The sequence below is a fragment of the Camelina sativa genome, chromosome 6, assembly GCF_030686135.1.
Source record: "Camelina sativa cultivar CO46 ecotype springtype chromosome 6, ASM3068613v1".
NCBI classification, from domain to species: Eukaryota; Viridiplantae; Streptophyta; class Magnoliopsida; order Brassicales; family Brassicaceae; genus Camelina; species Camelina sativa.
The window spans coordinates 12,560,352-12,579,647 of NC_141885.1; the positions used below are offsets into that span (position 1 = coordinate 12,560,352).

The 19,296-nt window shown below is 35.3% G+C and overlaps 3 protein-coding genes, 1 long non-coding RNA gene and 1 pseudogene across 6 annotated transcripts; 4 read left to right on the forward strand and 1 right to left on the reverse strand.

Annotated features, from left to right (window-relative positions):
- The first annotated feature begins 2,462 nt into the window (after positions 1 to 2,462).
- On the forward strand, positions 2,463 to 6,148 carry LOC104790700 (fatty acyl-CoA reductase 3). Of its 2 annotated transcripts, XM_010516479.3 has the most exons (10): positions 2,463 to 2,797; positions 3,346 to 3,449; positions 3,823 to 4,028; positions 4,270 to 4,370; positions 4,483 to 4,675; positions 4,784 to 4,945; positions 5,018 to 5,099; positions 5,243 to 5,509; positions 5,604 to 5,731; positions 5,838 to 6,148. In XM_010516479.3, exons 1-10 carry the CDS (start codon positions 2,707 to 2,709, stop codon positions 5,989 to 5,991), a joined length of 1,488 nt encoding a protein of 495 aa, XP_010514781.2. In that variant the 5' UTR covers positions 2,463 to 2,706; the 3' UTR covers positions 5,992 to 6,148. The 2 variants fall into 2 exon arrangements, with proteins under 2 accessions (XP_010514781.2, XP_087309064.1); XM_087452938.1 differs by lacking the exon at positions 4,270 to 4,370 and having other exon boundaries at positions 2,529 to 2,797.
- A 1,553-nt stretch (positions 6,149 to 7,701) lies between these two features.
- LOC147942493 (uncharacterized) lies at positions 7,702 to 10,238 on the forward strand. Of its 2 annotated transcripts, XR_015558947.1 has the most exons (4): positions 7,702 to 7,764; positions 7,997 to 8,053; positions 8,151 to 8,481; positions 10,108 to 10,238. It is a non-coding gene; the product is annotated as an uncharacterized LOC147942493 (long non-coding RNA). The 2 variants fall into 2 exon arrangements; XR_015558946.1 differs by lacking the exon at positions 7,997 to 8,053.
- LOC147942494 (uncharacterized) lies at positions 8,588 to 10,026 on the forward strand. The gene is made up of 3 exons (XM_087455496.1): positions 8,588 to 8,902; positions 8,999 to 9,517; positions 9,595 to 10,026. The coding sequence occupies exons 1-3, from the start codon at positions 8,588 to 8,590 to the stop codon at positions 9,868 to 9,870; spliced, it is 1,110 nt and encodes a 369-aa protein (XP_087311622.1). The 3' UTR covers positions 9,871 to 10,026.
- Positions 10,239 to 11,622: 1,384 nt separating the features above from the next.
- On the reverse strand, positions 11,623 to 12,524 carry LOC147942495 (zinc finger BED domain-containing protein RICESLEEPER 3-like; annotated as a pseudogene).
- Positions 12,525 to 16,147: 3,623 nt separating this feature from the next.
- Positions 16,148 to 18,884, forward strand: LOC147942496 (uncharacterized). The gene is made up of 7 exons (XM_087456085.1): positions 16,148 to 16,478; positions 16,827 to 16,955; positions 17,061 to 17,248; positions 17,301 to 17,477; positions 17,552 to 18,199; positions 18,287 to 18,458; positions 18,721 to 18,884. The coding sequence occupies exons 1-7, from the start codon at positions 16,148 to 16,150 to the stop codon at positions 18,882 to 18,884; spliced, it is 1,809 nt and encodes a 602-aa protein (XP_087312211.1).
- The last annotated feature ends 412 nt before the right edge of the window (positions 18,885 to 19,296 follow it).

Genomic DNA, 19,296 nt, shown 5'->3' on the forward strand with positions numbered 1-19,296 from the left:
CGTGTGTTTTCTTGTAATGGTCATAGAGTATATAGACCATGCATATGTACCGTGCAGTTGCATTTTGTTTAAGAAAAAAAAATTCAGATCACAAAATTACTAATTAACAAGATCGTGACACATGTCAATTGTATCATTCAGATGTTGAAATATATAAAGATATATACTAAGTGGTATCCCATATCAAATCAAAACTTTGAATACGGTAGAAAATCATGAACAACAAAGAGACAATGTGTGGACGTTAGATTTGGATTTCCAAATTTTTTGTGGATGTTACCTGATTTTTTGACTGATTGTTTATTGTTAAATTTAAAATACTAACCAATATACATATTATCTCATATGATGCTCATATGAGTATTTTTTATTAAAATTTTAACTCTAATACATGAAGAAGTGAATTATGGTTTTACGATGAAATAGATAGTTAAATGTGATTACTAAAATGAATGTCTAACGATGAAATTTATTTTAGATTAAAAAATTTCAAATATTAATATGTATCATTTTTAAAAAATTGATTCAAGAATATTATTCATATTTTTATGTTTGATTTTATAATTTGAACACATGTATTTTTGTAATGCATATGTTAAAACATAAGATAATACGAAATATCTTATAATTTATAGGAATGAATCTTCACTAATTTGATGTTAATGTCTATATATCTTTATATATGTTTTTATTTTATAACTTTCACTTATTTAAAATTGATTATGAAATGAGTTAAAGTTAGTACTTATGAGATAACAACATAACAAATATATCTTAAATATGTGGATTCAGTTTTATTGCGAATTATATTTTGTTAATTTTTATTTGTATTTTCAATTCTTACTAAGATATAGACTTGATATGATTTATTAATTGTGCTTGATATAAAATAAATAGTTCTATGCATTAAGATTAAATGTATAATTAAACTTAAAATATTGTTTATTACGATGTTATAGATATTTAAATGGTACTTCATGTCCTATAAGAGTTTTTGGATAAAAATACAAAGATTAATAAACAATAAATATTGTGGAAAAAAATAATAAACAATAAATCTTATGTCATTTATAAAACTTCAACCAATAAGAAAATATACGGAAAACGATATATTTCTCCAAGAGAATATCATATCAAGCCAGATAGAGCTCAATCTATTACCACGTGCTATATTATCTCCGAGAAAATATTTCTCAATCTATATCTCTCAGACTCCATAGTTCAAGATCTATATCTCTTTTGAAACATAGTTTTCACCTAATTACCCACAAACATCGGTTTTGCTTGGTTCACTATTTACTGAACCAACTAAATAAAATAATAAAACAAATATAACCTAATTTAAACCGAATTAAATTAATTAAAACAAATTAAAAGAAAATTGTACATAGAATTTGAGAAAATATTATAAAATAATGCAAAAAGCCTTCAAACTCTTATATAATAGAACTGAGAGAGTATTAAAATGAAATATGAGAAGTTCATATTCAATATTAAAATGTTACAAAATAAAATCTAAAAACATGTCTATTACTACTTAATTATTCTCAATTATTTTTAAAATTTTTACCCGCGTTATTACTTGGGCCTTATCTAGTATATATATATTTTTAAATATGTTTAAGGATTCTCTCACTAGAAAAAAATGGCACTTATATGTTATCTTGTTAATGATAAATCCATATATGTAGTTTACTAATAACAAAAATCAAGTGCTTATTTTCATCTCTAGTACCACATATATATAATACTTTTATTTATTTGATCCCTAAAATCTGAAAATATTAGTATTGTAGAATATAAAGGAGGATTAGTAAAATATACATTCTCTCTGCTTGCTAAAAGCTGATCAACATACTAATTGATGCTTAGATATACAAATAAAGTTTTGTTTTTGTTTTAGACTCTTTAGTAGATTAGATCATACCACTTACGTACGAATAAGGTATAATCTAATGTAACCTTCACATAAATTCGACGTAGTTGTGGATGCCCACAAAACGTCGATTGTTGTGTAAGTGGATATTAAATATGCATTTAATAACCCATCGTTTGTGGTTAAAGATCGACCATTCTTTAAGGGGAAAGAATTTAGTAATCCAACTGAAGTATAGGATGTTAGCCCTGGGTATATTATCCGAATCCGAAACCTGAACCCGAACCCGATTCGAAATAGGTGGTTCAGTTCGGGTTTGGGTTTTGTGTAAAACCTGATCGGGTTCAGTATCTTTAAGGTTCGGATATCCGATCGGGTTCGAATATTATTCGAACCCGAAATAAAACTTGATGTTTCATCGTAACAATATTTTAAGTAAAAACACGCAGATTAAAAAATAATATTAAATATTAAATTAATTTTGAAGTTGTAAAAACTTGAGAAAATCCTATATTATTAAAACAAAATAAATTTTGTAAGATATTATATATTATAAAATGGAGGGAGTATTTTATCTAAAAAACGTGTGTACTTTCTAATTTTTCTGGTGCGTGTAAATAAAGAGTTTAGAAAGTGGGGAAGACATTAAATTTATTAGTTTTGTTTCGTCACCCTTGAAATTATTATGTATATATCGACCACAAATAACATCCTTCTATGGGAATGTAGTGTCGGTGCGGTCATTAGCGTTTGTCTCTATAAAGCCATTAGAAATCTTAAACTCTCCACACAAATTATTTTGTTGCTGTTGTACTCTGTCCACACACGATATGTCGTCTAAGAAGGAGTTCGTAAGTGTTCTCCAGTACCTTGACAACAAATCTATATTGGTGATCGGAGCTGCCGGGTTCTTAGGAAAGAGTACTGATCTCTCTCTCTCTCTCTCTCTCTCTCTCTCTCTCTCTAGATATATCAGCAAGAATAAAGTTTCGTGACGTCTACCTAATTAGTAATTGTAATTAACGGGTATATTTGCTATCTAATCTTATATAGCATATTAAATCTTAACAAAAGTTACGTGAGTCATTTTATGTTTGAGTGAAAGTTCACTATACCATTTAATTTACGACTCAGAAATAACTGAACTGGCAAAGATTTTTGGATAGTACATAGTACTATATCTGAATAAGAAATTAAGAATATCCCATGCATGCAAGTATTTGTAGATCATCGTATTTGTTAGGTAGGGACGTACGAATCTGTCCTTGTAGGGTGTTAGTTTTGTTTTCATTTGGATAAATAGATTTATATAATTTTTTTTTGCTTCTCTCGAGGGAAAATTTGGTACGAGACTAGATATATGCTATGTGTGTATATTATAATTATAGATTAAAAAATGAAAGTTAACCTACATTAGGTATTATAAGTTATAAATAATTTTTATGTTACTATATTACCCATGTATGCAGTTTTTGTGGAGAAGATACTTCGGGTTGCACCACATGTGAGGAAATTGTATCTTCTTCTAAGAGCATCAGGCGAGAAATCTGCTACTGAGAGGTTTAACAATGAGGTTTGTATCATTTCTTACTTTGCAAAACATTGATTCAATCAAAGAGTCACACATCACCCTCCCATAGTAATTGAGGATTTGCCCTCTTAGTCAGGGGCACGAGATACTAATTCCCTCTTTGTGTTTGCTGCAATATACTTTATATATATATATATATATATATATATATATATATATATATATAGACCACAAGATCCATAACTATATCGAGTGAATGAAACCTCGACTTACCATAAATTTGGGTTAAGATTTGTCCGGTTATATTAAAATACTGATACAGACAAAAAAATTCTGATCTAACAGCATATTTGTTAGATGAAATATTTAGCATGCTAATCTGTAACCCATGAATTGTTCCAAATGTTGTCTCTAGATTTTGGGAAAGGACCTATTCAAGGTGGTGAAGGAAAAATATGGACAAAATCTAAATCTTATTTTGGAAAAGGTCACTATTGTGAATGGAGACATTTGCCTTGACAACTTGGGTCTGAATCTTATAGACTCCGAATTGGAAGATCAAATGGTCCAGCAACTTGATGCCATTATTAATTTAGCTGCAACTACTAATTTCGATGAAAGGTAAATATGAATTACAACACTAAATTTTTTCTTCTTTATTATGAAATAAACTTGACTATCATCATCGACGCTAAAACTGTAATATTTAATTATCAAAAAGGGTTTTCAAATGCTTAATAAGGAATTCTAATACTATAGTGATATTAAATACAATTAATACGTTATCGGTCTATTCATATTTTCCTTTTCAACTTTGTAAATTTTCGAACAATGTCAAAGTTGCCACGTTAATCAATTACAGATATGATGTAGCACTCGGGATAAACACATTAGGTTCTGCCAATGCCCTAAACTTTGCCAAGAGATGTGCTAAGGTTAAAGTCTTTGTTCATGTGTCGACAGGTATATATATAAACACGAAATTCACAAAAGAAAAAAAAAACTTCCAGAAAAAAATACTCTATATCAAATCCAGTCCATAATTTAAATTCTAAGAACATTATTATATATGTAGCTTACGTAAGTGGTGAAAAATCGGGAGTGGTAATGGAAACACCTTACCGTATGGGTGAGACTTTAAACGGAGCCATCGGCCTAGATATCAATCAAGAGCAGAAGTTGGTTAAGGAGAAACATAGCCAGCTTCAAGCCACCGGAGCCTCCCCCGAGACCATCACAAAAGCCATGAAAGATTTTGGACATGCAAGGTGATCCCTAGGATTTACATTGGTCATTTAATTTGGTCCTATATATGTCAAAGTTGTATTTCTAGCTCATTCTAATTTTCTTTAATATATATACAATATATAAAATAGGGCAAAGGTGTACGGATGGCCAAACACATACGTGTTTACGAAGGCAATGGGGGAAATGATTGTTGGAGCAAAAAGAGAAGATACGTCGCTCGTGATAATTCGTCCTTCGATTGTGACCAGCACCTACAAAGAACCATTCCCCGGTTGGACCGAGGGCATCAGGTAAAATAAGATGATAATTTATTTATTAGTCTTAAAAAATAGTGAAGTAACGACTCTTTGATCAATGTATAGGACAATTGATAGTCTAGCTGTCGGATACGGTACTGGAAAACTCACATGCTTCCTTGGTGATATTAATTCTGTTTCGGATGTGGTACCTACTATCATCATTATATATGACTCTTTTGTTTTGTTTAATATCATGTTCCCCACATAGAGAAACTTTATATATATATATATATATATATTACTGAGTTGTTTTAATTTGATATGTTTGACGTACTTGATGGACGACAGATACCTGCGGATATGGTTGTTAATACAATGCTAGTATCAATGGCTGCTCAGGCTGCTAGACAGAAAGAGACGATTTATCATGTGACTTCTTCAATGAAAAATCCATTCAAAAACGAGAAAATGCCGGAGATAGCGTACAGGTATTTTACAACTAAACCATGGACCAACAAAGAAGGGAAGGTGGTTCGGGTCGGGAAAGTAGACGTTTTGAGTTCTATGCCTAGTTTCCATAGATACATGACCATCCGTTATATACTTCCTCTGAAGGTAATGTTTCTGACCATATCTCGTGAATTTATTATAATTTGAGTTAACATGCAATTGCTTAACTATATCCGTATGCTAATTCTGGCTTGTATAGGGACTTGAGTTACTGAACATGGTACTTTTTAAGTCGTTAGAGAAGAAATTTAGGGATCTCAATAGGAAGATAAGTTTGGTATTGAGGCTTGTCGATCTCTATCAGCCTTACCTCTTTTTCTATGGAATGTAAGTTTTGGTCCTAATCTCAACCTGGCTGGCTCCTTTTTACCTGGCCTAATACTGTAAACATATCGAACTATAATAACAAAATATGACGTATACATACACGCAGATTCGATGATACAAATACGGCAAATTTACAAAAACTGTTGCCAGTGACTGGAGTGGAGACCGAGATTTTCTATATTGATCCGAAGATTATCAATTGGGACGACTATTTTATGTACACACATCTTCCTGGGTTGGTTAAGTATGTCTTCAAATGATTTCGTTTGTAGTATATTTCCTATTGATCATCTGTCCCAAAAAATTTATATAAATTGAAAAATTATGTAGACAATTTGTACCAGCTAATTAAGACAAGTAGACAACCGTACTTGCTACAACCACGAATACAAATGTACAACATGCAAATTTCTTATCTTCTTTTTTCTTCCATGATATATTTTTTTCTTTATCTCAATATTTATCCTCAATCTTGTACGTTATTATTGTCTATCTTGTCTAGAACTAGAAGATAACATTGTTAAATGCGACAGATTGATATATATTTTGGTTAGAAAGTCTTGCTACTTGCTTTAATTTTTGTTTTCTAACAAATTTACGTCTTTCAGATCCTTCTTGTAGTTTTTACTATATTTTGTAGCTTCTACTATATTTGATAATTTCTTTCACACAATACCATAAACCAAAAGGAAAAAAATAAAAATAACCATTCTCATATTTATCTTTTGTTTTTTCTAATGAGACATCTTTCTTTTTTTTTCTTTTTTATTTTATTTTATTTGTTTCCACATCATCCATCGAATATAGGTAAAATTCTAGCTGCTTTAAATTAAGAATTTGGATAAAAAATCAGTAGTGATATGTGGAGATAATTTAATGACATCTCATCTCTATTTTGTTTCCAGTTTTATTTCGAAAATAGGTAAAAACAAAACTAAATTTTCCATCCAATCTCCTTATGTTCATATACTCCCTTTAGTTTCAACAACTATAGTTAAGTTACAAAAGCTTAGGTATTTTTATGGTGGACAAAATTTAATTATTTTTTTCAATGATTTTTTTATCTTTGTCTACTAGATTATAATAATGTTGTCCATGATTTTATTATGTTCACGAAGATTCGAAAGGATACTAGTTTCTGGTATATAGACAATAAATATAAAAATTTGGACACATACTTTTGTCCATGTTTACAACAAGAGGAACTTGTCTACTGACATTTAACAAATTGAACTTATCACTACAACAAATATGTACATTGATAGCAGACGGATATAGCTCATTTTCCGTCACTGCTATGAAAGATGAGATTTTTTTTCGCTTACTTTTTAATAGCATCTTATTAACGCTATGATAGGAAAATTATGTAGCGGGAAACAAAAGTGACTTTTGTCCGCCAATACTTAGTGAAATTATTCACTTAATCGCCAAATAAAAAAAAAACCCAAAAACTCGACACACTCTCTCTCTCTCTCTCGTTACAACCTAAGCTCAACCTAAGAAGATTTCTTCTTCTAAATTCTCTGTGTGTGCTCAAATTCTTCTAAATTTCTTATCAATTCTTCAGTTTTATCGCCGTTTGTGAAAAGCCCCAATTTCGCCGTTTGTGAAAAGCCCCAATTTCGCCCTAAATCTCCATATCCATCGCAATTGATAGCTCGAATCCATTTTTGAGGCATGTCTTTCTTCTTCCTCCTAATTTCGTTATTTGTTTCGATTATTTGTGATTTCAAACAGCTTTTGATTTCGATAAGGGTCAGATTTAGTTATCTGTTTTGTTAGGGTTCGATTTATCTAGATTTATTTCGTTATCTGTTTTTTAGGGTTCGATTATTTACAGATTTTGAGAATGTGGAGTTTCGAATCCATCTGTTTTGTTAGGGTTCGATTATTTACAGATTTGACTCAAAAATAGCTTTTGGATTTGAGTATTTGCGCCTTCATAAACTGAACGATTTTTTTTTTTTCCCAAGTGTTGGTGATTGAAATGTTGGGGAACTGAAGCTTCTCATTTCTCTGTACTCACACAACAGGTTAGTATCACTCAACCAATAGTTAAACATTATTATTACACACGAATATTGGTGATTGCTATGTTTTGTCCTTTGAGTCTGATTCGTATAAATAGTGATTAGATTAGTGAGATTTTACACAGTTAGATATTGGTTTAAGAGCATCTGTATGTGTCTGAAGTAGTGCAGTATTGTCTGAATTGTTGCTTAATGTGAGCTTTGTATAATATGTATCTCTATTTTATCTATAAAGGTTAAAATTTATATTATAACATATAATGTTGGACAAGGCATGGGTGCATCTATGCAGGTAAGGAATTATATTTCATAATTAGGTTTTATTTTGGGTTTGGATACTTTAAGATGTTCTTTTAGTTATGATTTTTTTCTTTAATTATCCATTGAAGAGCTGATCCTGGTTATAAAAGTGGAGCTTGGAAATTTGTAAGGGATGTGTCTGCGGCTTTAGGTGACATAGAAATGATAATATGTCCTTGTAAAGACTGTCGTAATGTAGTACGACAGTTAAACAGTGTTGTGGTTGAGCATCTTGTAATAAGAGGGATGGATGAGGCATACAAGGTGCATAGTGATTGGTATCATCATGGAGATGTGAAGTCAGTAGATGAATTTCAAAGTAAACCAACTCAGTGGAATGAGGAAGTTTTTGAGTTATATAAAGCTGCTGAATTTTTTGATCAAGAGTTGGCTTTTAGAGGTGACTTAGCTGACCAACCTGTGGGCGACTTAAGTGAGATTGCAGAGGGTGAGGACCAACAAGAGGATGAGTTCCTTGCAAAGATCCGTGATTCTTCTTAGTGTCGTTTATGATTCTTAGTTGCTCATGAAATTGTTGCAGAGTGTAAACAAAAGAGCACATCCTAAGTGTGTGTTTGTTGATTGGTCTGACATTGATGAAAATGTTGGTGAGGGTCGGATTCTTTCTTCTGATCCGGATGACATAGTGAATGACTGTCGTCTTGGCCCTTATGATCTCAAAGTGTTAGTTGAAGCTGCATATAAACCAGATGCATTTCTATGGAGACCTGCACAAAAGATCTTTCATATGAAAGAAGCTGTTGGACATATAATCGCATGGCCAACTGATAAGTGTAGACTGGTAGACAACAACATCCAAATGGAAGACATTGCCCCTATGGTATTTATAATTTCTAGCAATGTGTTAGCAATGTATTACCCCTGTCTATAATGCTAATTAATTATATTGGATTTGTTTACTGATTGTGTTTAACAGGGTATACAAGGAAACAAATGTAAACTATTGGATTTGTCTAAGGGTGACGTCATTGTTGCTGAGGGGCGTTGGGAGACACAAGAACCAAGTGCGTTGGTTAACGGAATTCCTCTTGGACCAAAAGCAGTTAAAGTATTTGTGGATTCAGTAAAGCAGCCTGATACATCACTATGGAGACCTACAGCTGAAATGTCATTTCTTGAGGACTGTTTGATGGCTTACGTATCTTGGCCCCTGAGTAAGGTTGATTTTGAAAATCCCTCAACTCCAACTGGTCAGAATGCTACATCACATGCTTCTTTGTCTGCATCAAAGGCCAAGTCTGCAGCCACAGCTTCTAAGTCTGCTACAGAGTCCAAAACTTCAGCAACAGCTTCAAAGGCTGCATCGCAGGCCAAATCTGCATCTATGTCTTCTAAGTCTGCATCTGGTTCTGAGTCTCCTGTTGATGATGCAACGGGTCCAATATCACCAATAAAGAATACTTTACCATCACAGTCTCCTCTCAGGAAGTCTCCAGTAAGTGTTTTCATATGTTATGAAGTTGTTTTTGTTAATTATATGATGACTGATGGTTTATATTGTAAACATGGCAGCGCATTAATAAAGTTATTTCCAAGGAGAATAAGAAGTGCAAGTTGATGGATTTAACTGAAAAGAATAGGGTTGTGGCTGAAGGACGATGGGGAACAAATGATCCAGAACATAAGGTTCACTTTACTCGCTTGGGTTCTAATGCAGTTAAAGTGTGGATAGATGTTGTGAAGGTGAAAAATGTAAAAGTTTGGAGGCCATCCGATGAAATAGAGATTATTGAAGATGCACTTAGCTCCTGCATTGCTTGGCCAGAGAACAAGGTCATTATGTCTTAAACTGATGGTTTTATTGTGTAATGTTAAGTACTTGAGATTGCTTGTTTATTTTGGATGTTCTTGAGACTTTGATGGTAAACTGATGTTCTTGAGACTTTTGTTATGTATTTTGGATCTGAGACGTTTATTAATCAGATTTTATGAGATTTTATAAAACAGGTTATGTGTGCTATAATCACATATCAGAAAATGCTATAAAAGTACAGGTAAACGTTATGATAAAAGAATATACCATAGCACAGTAAACAAGATAAAACAGCATTTCGCAACAGCTATATTAGATATGTATAACATAGCACGAAAAATTAAATATTGTATAAATTTTTGCAAAATTATAATCTTGATAATACAGCAGTTTATTAGAGCTATGCTATAAAACTATAACATAGCACGAAAAAACAAATGTTGTATAAATTTTTTCAAAATTATGATCTTGATAATATAGCAATTTCTTAAAGCTATGTTATATTTTTATAACATAGCATACGTAATAAGTGCTATTGTATATGGGGTACATATAATAACAGTGCCCTAAAACAGCGCTCATGAAAACGCTATCAAAGACCTATGATAGCGTTTTTCTCTGGTTAACAATGTGCATATTTGTTGTAGTGTATCTATAAGTCTTGAAATGCAACTTGTCCACATACTTAACTTGTCTATAGAACAAAATAACTTGAAAACACTATACACATCCCATCAGTAGACACGTTAACTTAATGCCTCAAATGTGGACAACTTAAATTAAGGATAATAGTAACTTGTCTACTGACTTTAACAAATGCCTATTGTCTACATACATTCTCAACAACCTTTTGATAAACTACTTGTAAGTCATTAACTTAAGCAAATTGTCTACTGATCTTGAGGGAACAAAGTTTATGTGGTTCGTATGAAGATTGATGGTGTTAACAAAGAACTCAAACCTTAAGTCTTAACAATGGACAACATATCATGACTAACAAAGGACAAGTAACACGTGGACAAGTTGTATCTTCGTTGCTGATGTTGTCTACCAATTCTAAAAATTGTGGACAACAATATACAACAATACATGTTCAAATGTTATCCTCTATCAAATTATAACTAAAATCATTTTTAGATTATAAATATTTCTAGTTGATGGACTATTTAGACTAGAATCATAAAACTGGTGGACAAGTTATCATCGACCTTTCGAATATTGTCTACCAATTCGAATATTGTAAACTTGTTTACAAATGACATCCCATCACAACACACCAAAATTTTTCTACACAATAATTCTTTTTTATATAATATTTTTATTTGAGAACTTTTATAAATTAATTAATATTCTGCAAAAATAAAAAAGTACATAAAGGAATATGAGTACACGTGGGTGTGTATACCTTGAACTAGGGATGTCAAAATGATTTACTCAACTCAGTTCAACTCATTACCTAATGATTTTATATTCAATGAGTTAAATGGTTAAATGATTAACTCATGTTAGTGAGTTCATACATTAAAATTAAACTAGAAGTACATCAGATATCTCCTCTGCTTTGTTCTTTATTCACTTACAAAGAAAACAAAAACAAGATACAAAACAAAACAAGACTATGATCAGAGTAGAGACGTCTCTATAAATTGGCTCATATCCGTTTGCAATCATCTCATGTAGAGGACCAATCACGGACTCTGATTTTGGATTCACAAAGATAGGAACAGAGATTCTGTTATTGTAACCATTGGCTAAGATACAATGCTCCACGCTCTTGTACACATTCTTCATTCATGTACTATTCCACTAGAAGTTGGATTTTTTCGAATAATAACTATCTCCTCCTTGTCATCTACATCATACAAATCCACAATTTATAAGAAGCAAGGACAGAAAAATGACATAAGAATGACAGCTCAACAACAACACATACGAGCATAGTCAATCAAACAATAACAACATATACAAGCATAATTTTGTCTCATACCTTCATTGCTAGTCGAATAACCATAAAGCCAAGACCGAGTACGCAACAGAGCTTGGAAATTGCTAGGAAGGAGACAATTTCGATACTTATCTATTACGTGAGACCCAATACTGAAAGAGGATTCAGAAGCTACTGTTGTAATGGGGATACTAAGCATGTCCATCACCATGTATGTTAGAGCACCAAAATGTTGTCTATTTCTTTCCAATACTGCAAAACGTTCTAATTGGGATGACTTTTCATCTCTAATCTTGGGTCCTCCAAATACATTCTTAATGCTGACTTTCCTTCTTCAACTTCTGGAACATCATCTAAGTCGATTAGATCTTGTATCACATGAAAAGTTATATCAACGAGGTCCAAGTCTTAATCTTAAAAATTTAATACAAGTCAGATCATTCATAAAAAACTTACCTTTAGCACGTCGAAGTTTTCACTTCCTAGTTCTGAAACATGGAAATTTGTTCTTGCAGAATTCACAACAGCAGTCAAAGGAAAATCTTTTCTATATTCTTCGAAAAGCTTAATAAGCTTACCTTTTAGTAAATCTATTTTTTGCTGTGAAGTGGATGGATCAAGCTCATCATAACAATGCTTCAGAAGTTTAAATTTCATCCTAGGATCCAAAACAGCCCCCATTGCAAGAATAACACTAAATTCTTCCCATTATTTATCGAATCTCACCCTCATTTTAAAAATCATATCCCGAATTGCCTTGTCTTCATTGTATTGGTACACTTCCAGCAAACACTGAATCTTCCAAATATGTCCAAAATATAAATCTCCTAGACATCAAAGTAGTAATCTTGTAAAATGGCATCAGAATCTCATGAATAGACATTCCTCTTTTCCATTCTTCAGTTGAGGGACAATGTTTGTAATTTTTATCAACTATCTTAAATCTATTCAACGCACGCTGATACTTCAAAGCTTTTGTAAGAATCAAATATGTTGAATACTATCTAGTTTGTACATCTAAAGATAGAAGCACTTCCCCTTCACCTTGTACTCATTCTACAAGCGCTATTCTCCTAGATGTTGAACCTTTAATGTACTTCACAATGTCTCTGATCTTATAGAATGCATCATCAAGCACAAACAAACAATTTTGCACAATACGGTTTAGGATATGTGCGCAGCACCGCACATGAAAAGAAACTCCTTTACACAACAAATTATCATCCAGATTAAGGCGATCTTTCAATATATCTTGCAAACAATCGTTGGCTGTAGCACTATCCAAAGTAAGCGTAAAAACTTTCTTTTCTATACCCCACTCTTTTAAACATTCATGGATCCTACTAGCTAAAGCATCACCAATATTGGGAGGAAGAATGTTAGAGAACGATAAAATCTTGGTATTCAATACCCACTTTGCATCAATGTAATGTGCTGTTAAAACAATATATCCATCTCCACCAAGTGAACTCCAACAATCGGAAGTCAAACATATCCTACTAGAAATCTTTTCTAGCTTAGACTTCATAATCTGTTTTTCCTTTTTCCGAGTTCTAATCACATCAGCTGCAGCAGTGTTCCTAGTATAACACTTATAGTCTGGATTTAAATACTGAAGATAATCCCTCAACTCTTCATATTCAACGCAAAGGAAAGGAAGATCATGTCTACTAATCACTCGACTAAACCTTCCCTAGCAATTGTGTGATCAATCTTTGCTATTTTCTTTCAACCCCCGTTGAACATTTCTTATGATGATGAATCATATTTGATGTTCCAGTAGTGGGGAACATCAAATATGTCTTTGGGCAGTTTTTACAACATGCTTTCTTATCACCATCCTCTTCTTCTTCTAATCTAAAGTAATTCCACAGATCTGATGTCCTACTTCTTTTACGAGAAACACTTACCAGACTTGTAGATTGTGATGTATCTGCTGAAGTTTTCCCACCACCCTAACCATGAGAACATATGTCCATTGATCTAGAAAAATAGACAAAACAAATAAGACTCTTCTTAGAATGAATATGACAAAGTGTTCTATCCCTAGAGGTCATAGAAAATATAACAGTTTCAAGTAACTATTTCACATAGAATCAACGAAGACAAGAATGTAAATTGGTTTAATATCTAAGAAAGGATATCAAAAACGATTATATTCATGTCCCAAACATAATAAATCCAGAATGAAAACATGATAAAATCATGGGCTCAGTGTTGTGGATTTGTTTTACCACTAAAATATGTTCTTACATCCAAAAGTTCTTTATTGTTAAAGTTTTCTCTTTATCACCACCTATAAATTTTTTGATAAAGGGGACGAGGTGGTAGTCTGTATAGAGTATGAGAAGTTGTCTGGGTATTGCAAGCATTGTTTCAGATTAACTCACAGTGTGTTGGTCTGTCCTGAGCTGATGAAGGTCCAGGCTAACCGGGGGTTGGTGGACCATGCGGATAAGTGAGGGGTTCAGCGGCAGCAGGTTATGGTGAAACAGGGTACTCTTCAACATGATGGTGGGTGGGAGAAACCAAGGAATCATGTGAAGAGGGCCTTGGACTTCCAATCCGAACAGTCCACTGAGAGGAGACAACCTCAGTTTCGGGGAGGTAAGAGTAGTTTTTCTGGGTTTCCTCTTCAAGCGAGGAATCAAGGTTCTGGTTGGGGTCAGAAGACGAGATACCAGAGTAGTGGGTCGGGAAACAGTCTGGGATATGTTCCTTCTGGATCGCAGCTGGGTGGAGGTGACCTCATGGATTCTTTCTCTAGTTTACCACCACAACGGAAGGGACTTAGACCAGTATGGCCGAAACCAATGTATAAGGCAAAGCAAGGTTCCGGTGAGAAAAAGGATCAACGTCTGGTTCAGATTGAGGAATCTTCTGCAGTGGTCGAGGACCACTCTATGGAGGTGTCCGTCAAACAGGTTTTAGGTGTTGGGAATGAGGATACTGAGGATCCGGCTTTTAATGAAAGTACCGATAATCTGTTAAAGGATGGGGAATTTGATGATGTGGTTAATCCAGCGGATTCAAGGGCAGTGTCGGAGCCAACTTTCGATGCTGGTACTGAGGCGGTTTTGGATGAGGAGGATATTAATATCCAAGGTAATCATGTCTCTGATTCTTTAGCTTTGGGATTGAAGGATATGCATTATTCTATGGAATCTGTCTCTTTGGGGAAATTCGTTAGTGTTAGAGGTAGAGTGGGTAGTCCTCAGGTTAGAAAAGGAATTCATAGTTCAAAGAAAGTTGTTTTGCATCTGGCTTCACCCAGGAAACGACTATTAGCTAAAGCTCTTTCTTTAAAATCTGCCGGCAAGGGAAATAAACAGGCGGCAGCGCGTAAGCAAGGCCAAAAGGCTAAGGACGGCATTCCCGTGGGAGGCGGAAGTCGTCCTCTTAAGAAAGGGATGGGAGCTCTCCTAAAACCTCCGGCTCAAACGTGAAGATACTAAGTTGGAACTGTCAGGGCACTGGGGCGGACCTGACAGAAAATCATTTGGGTGATTTATGGAGAAAGCATCGACCAGACATTTTATTTTTATTAGAAACAAAAAATGTTTTTCTTATTTACAAAAACTTCAGATAAAGTTTGGTTATAATAATTTGTATACTGATGAACCCCGCGGGGCTAGTGGTGGTCTAGCCTTGTTTTTTATGGATGAAATAAAACTTTCAATTATTTTTCATAGTGATCGTATTATAGATACACAAGCATTAATCGGTCAACAATTGGTTTTTACGTCTTTTGTTTATGGTGATCCAGTTCCCCAAAATCGAGGAAAGGTTTGGGATAAACTAACGGATATTGGTTCTTTCCGTATTGATCCTTGGTTTCTAATTGGTGATTTTAAAGAATTGGTGGGTAATCATGAGCACCAGGGTGGTGCTTTGCGCTCAGCTTCATCTTTCATGCCTTTTATTTCAATGCTTCGACATTGTGGGATGCTTGAATTTTCATGTTATGGTGAACAATTATCCTGGCGCGGGAATAGGTGCAATAATCAGGTGGTTCGCTGTCGATTGGATCGTGCATTGGGGAATGAGGACTGGCATGGTTTTTATCCAAACTTGAAGGTAGTTTATTTAGAGATGATTGGTTCTGACCATGTCCAATTTTAGCAACTTGCCTGGTGACGGCTAGGAGACGACACCGTCAGTTTCGGTTCGATAAACGTTGGTTGGGGAAGGAGGGTATTGGTGATGCGGTTGAGTCAGGGTGGAATCGTACAAGAAATTTTCGGGTTCCGGGTTTTGTGGAAAAGATAAAGAATTGTAGGAACTCAATTTCTTGGTGGCGAAAAAATAATGTAAGTTCTGGCCCTTCGCTTATCTCTTCGTTGAAGGCGGCTTTACAGGAGGCAAAGATGGATGATTCGATTTCTCAGGAGGAAATTCGGGGTATCGAAAGGAAGTTAAAGGAGGCATATCGTGATGAGGAGATATATTGGCAACAAAAAAGCAGGAAATTCTGGCTGAGGGTTGGGGATAAGAATACTAAAAATTTTCACGCTTCTACTAAACAAAGGAGGGTGAGGAATAGGATTGTGGGTTTGTTTGATATGGATAATGTATGGAATGACTCACCCACGAGTATGGAGCATATTGCTACAAAATATTTTGAGGATCTTTTCAAACGATCGGATAGTAGGTGTATTTCAGAGATGTTACAGGAAATTACTCCAATCATTACGGACAGTATGAACAGAGATCTAACTAGGGACATTTCTTAAGCGGAGGTTCGTAAGACTTTGTTTGCCATGCATCCGGAGAAATCTCCAGGACCGGACGGAATGACAGCCTTGTTCTTCCAACGTTTCTGGCCTTCTTTGAAAGGGGACTTGGTGGCTCTGATTAGAGAGTTTTTTTGAACGGGTGGTTTTGATCCCCGTCTAAATGAGACCAATATTTGTCTCATTCCTAAAGTCGATAGGCCGCAGCGTATGGCGGAGTTTAGGCCGATCAGTGTCTGTAATGTGAGCTACAAAATAATTTCTAAAGTGTTGTGTTTTCAGCTAAAACGTTTCTTGCCTCTCATGGTTTCAGAAATCCAGTCAGCTTTTGTTTTTGGACGGTTAATTACAGATAATATTCTGGTTGCTCAGGATATGTTTCTTGGGCTCAATACTAACCGTCGGTGTAATTCGGAGTTTCTGGCTTTTAAAACGGATATGAGTAAGGCCTATGATCGGGTCGAATGAGATTTTTTGGAAGCGGTTCTGGTTAAATTGGGATTCGATAGGAAATGGATATCATGGATCATGTGGTGTGTTTCTTCAGTGTCGTATCAAGTTCTTATGAATGGTCAGCCTCGGGGTTCTATTACACCACAGAGGGGTTTACGCCAGGGGGACCCCCTGTCACCGTATTTGTTGATACTTTGTACTGAGGTCTTGATAGCGAATATTAAAAAGGCGGAACGGGAGAAGAAATTAACGGGTATCACAATCGCTCCTGATAGTCCTACCGTCTCGCACCATTTGTTTGTTGATGATAGTCTGTTTTTTTTGTAAAGCAAAGGCGACTGAATGCCAAACTGTCAAGGAAATTATCAGCAATTATGGTAAAGCTTCAGCGCAGGAGGCTAATCTAGAGAAATCTTCTATAATGTTTGGTAGGAAGGTCCCTTCTGAGACAAGGGATCAATTGAAATCAGTGATATGTATAACTAGAGAGGGCGGTATGGGTTCTTATTTGGTAAGGAGATTATGATTAAATCGGTGGCATTGGCACTTCCTACTCATGTGATGTCATGCTATAAATTGTCGCAGGAGTTGACGTCTAAACTAACGAGTGCTATTTCCACCTTTTGGTGGAATTCCAATGATAGGGCCCGAGGTCTACATTGGGTGGCTTGGGATAAATTATGCAAAGATAAGTGTGAAGGGGGTCTAGGTTTCAGAGCTCTAGAACAATTTAACGATGCCATGCTAGCAAAACAGTATTGGCGGTTAATTCACAATCCGATATCATTAATGGCTCGGGTGCTGAAAGGGCATTATTTTAGGAATAAACATCCTCTTTTGGCTACAAAACCATATAACCCCTCCTTCGCATGGCGGAGTATTTATTCAACTAATGAACTAGTAGAGCAGGGAGCGCGGTGGGCGGTAGGTTCGGGTTGTTCTATCTCAGTTTGGCGAGACCCATGGATACCAGACATTCGACCACGTCCAGCAAACGGTCGGGGAAGACTCTGGCTACCAAGTTTGATGGTTAACCACTTAATTAATCCTGTTACGAAGGATTGGCATCTGCCTACCCTGGAGGAGTTTATGGACCCAAGGGATATAACGATCATTCGGAGTATGGCGGTCAGCAAAGTCATGAAACCGGATAGGTTAGTATGGCACTTTACTAAGTCAAGGAAGTATACGGTTAAATCCGGATATCCGCTAGCCCGAGATTTAATGGCGGAAGTTGAATACGGGCCGACATGTATGGCCCTCAGGGCCCAATCGTGGAAACTTAATGTTCCCCCGAAGGTTTAACATTTCTTCTGGCAGGTTGCCTCGGGTTCTCTCCCAGTGTTTGAACGGCTTGTGCACAAGGGTGTCCGGTGTGATCCTCTGTGCAAACGGTGTGCGTCTGCAACAGAAACTATAAATCACGCTCTTTTTGAGTGCCCTCGTTTGCGAGATGTTTGGGCGTTGTCCCCGGTATTGTTAGTTCCGGACGGTTTCACATATGGTTCAATCTATGCAAATTTAGATTTTATTTTCTGGTGGGCGGCTCCCCAATCGGGGGATACTGATATAGTTTCTAGTCTTCCCTGGATTCTTTGGTCACTATGGAAAGATCGGAATAAAAAAGTATTCCAGGGTTTAGCGGCCGAGCCGATGGATATCTTAAATCAAGCGAATAATGATAAATTGTTGTGGGAGGAGGCCAAATCTTATTCGGGGAGCTATCTGCATCTCCTGCCGTTGTTGGAGGACAGGGGGTCATTTCCCCGGTGTCAGATTGATGGTTCATAGAAAGGTTCAGACCCTTTTCAGTGCCTGGGCTGGTGGTGTTGTAGTGGTGAAGATTCGACGCTTCTTCTCGGCGTACAGAATCATAGATGCGGTCCTACATCCTTACACGCAGAGTTACAAGCTTTGATCTGGGCCATGTAGTCACCGTTGGCGGCTGGAGTTGTCTGTCAGAACTTCGAGACGGATTGTGCAGAACTAGTAGCGATGGTGCAGACGCCTGATGATTGGCCCGCTTTCTCGAATCTGTTGGAAGAGTTATTTTTGCTCAGAACTTCTTTCCCTTCCTTCTCCCTGACCAGGATCTCACGAGAGTTCAACGTTAGAGCAGATTGTCTTGCCCGTTCGTCAAGAACTTTATTTTCTGAAAAATCATTTGTAAACTCTTTTCCTCCGATTTGGGCAACAAACCTTGGAGTTATCTTTTAATTTGATTAATGCTTGGTTAAAAAAAAATGACTTTATGAACAAATTAAACCAATTTTTGTTCGTTTTCTTTGTCAATTTTACATAGTTCCTTTTCACCACTAAATTTTTTTTTT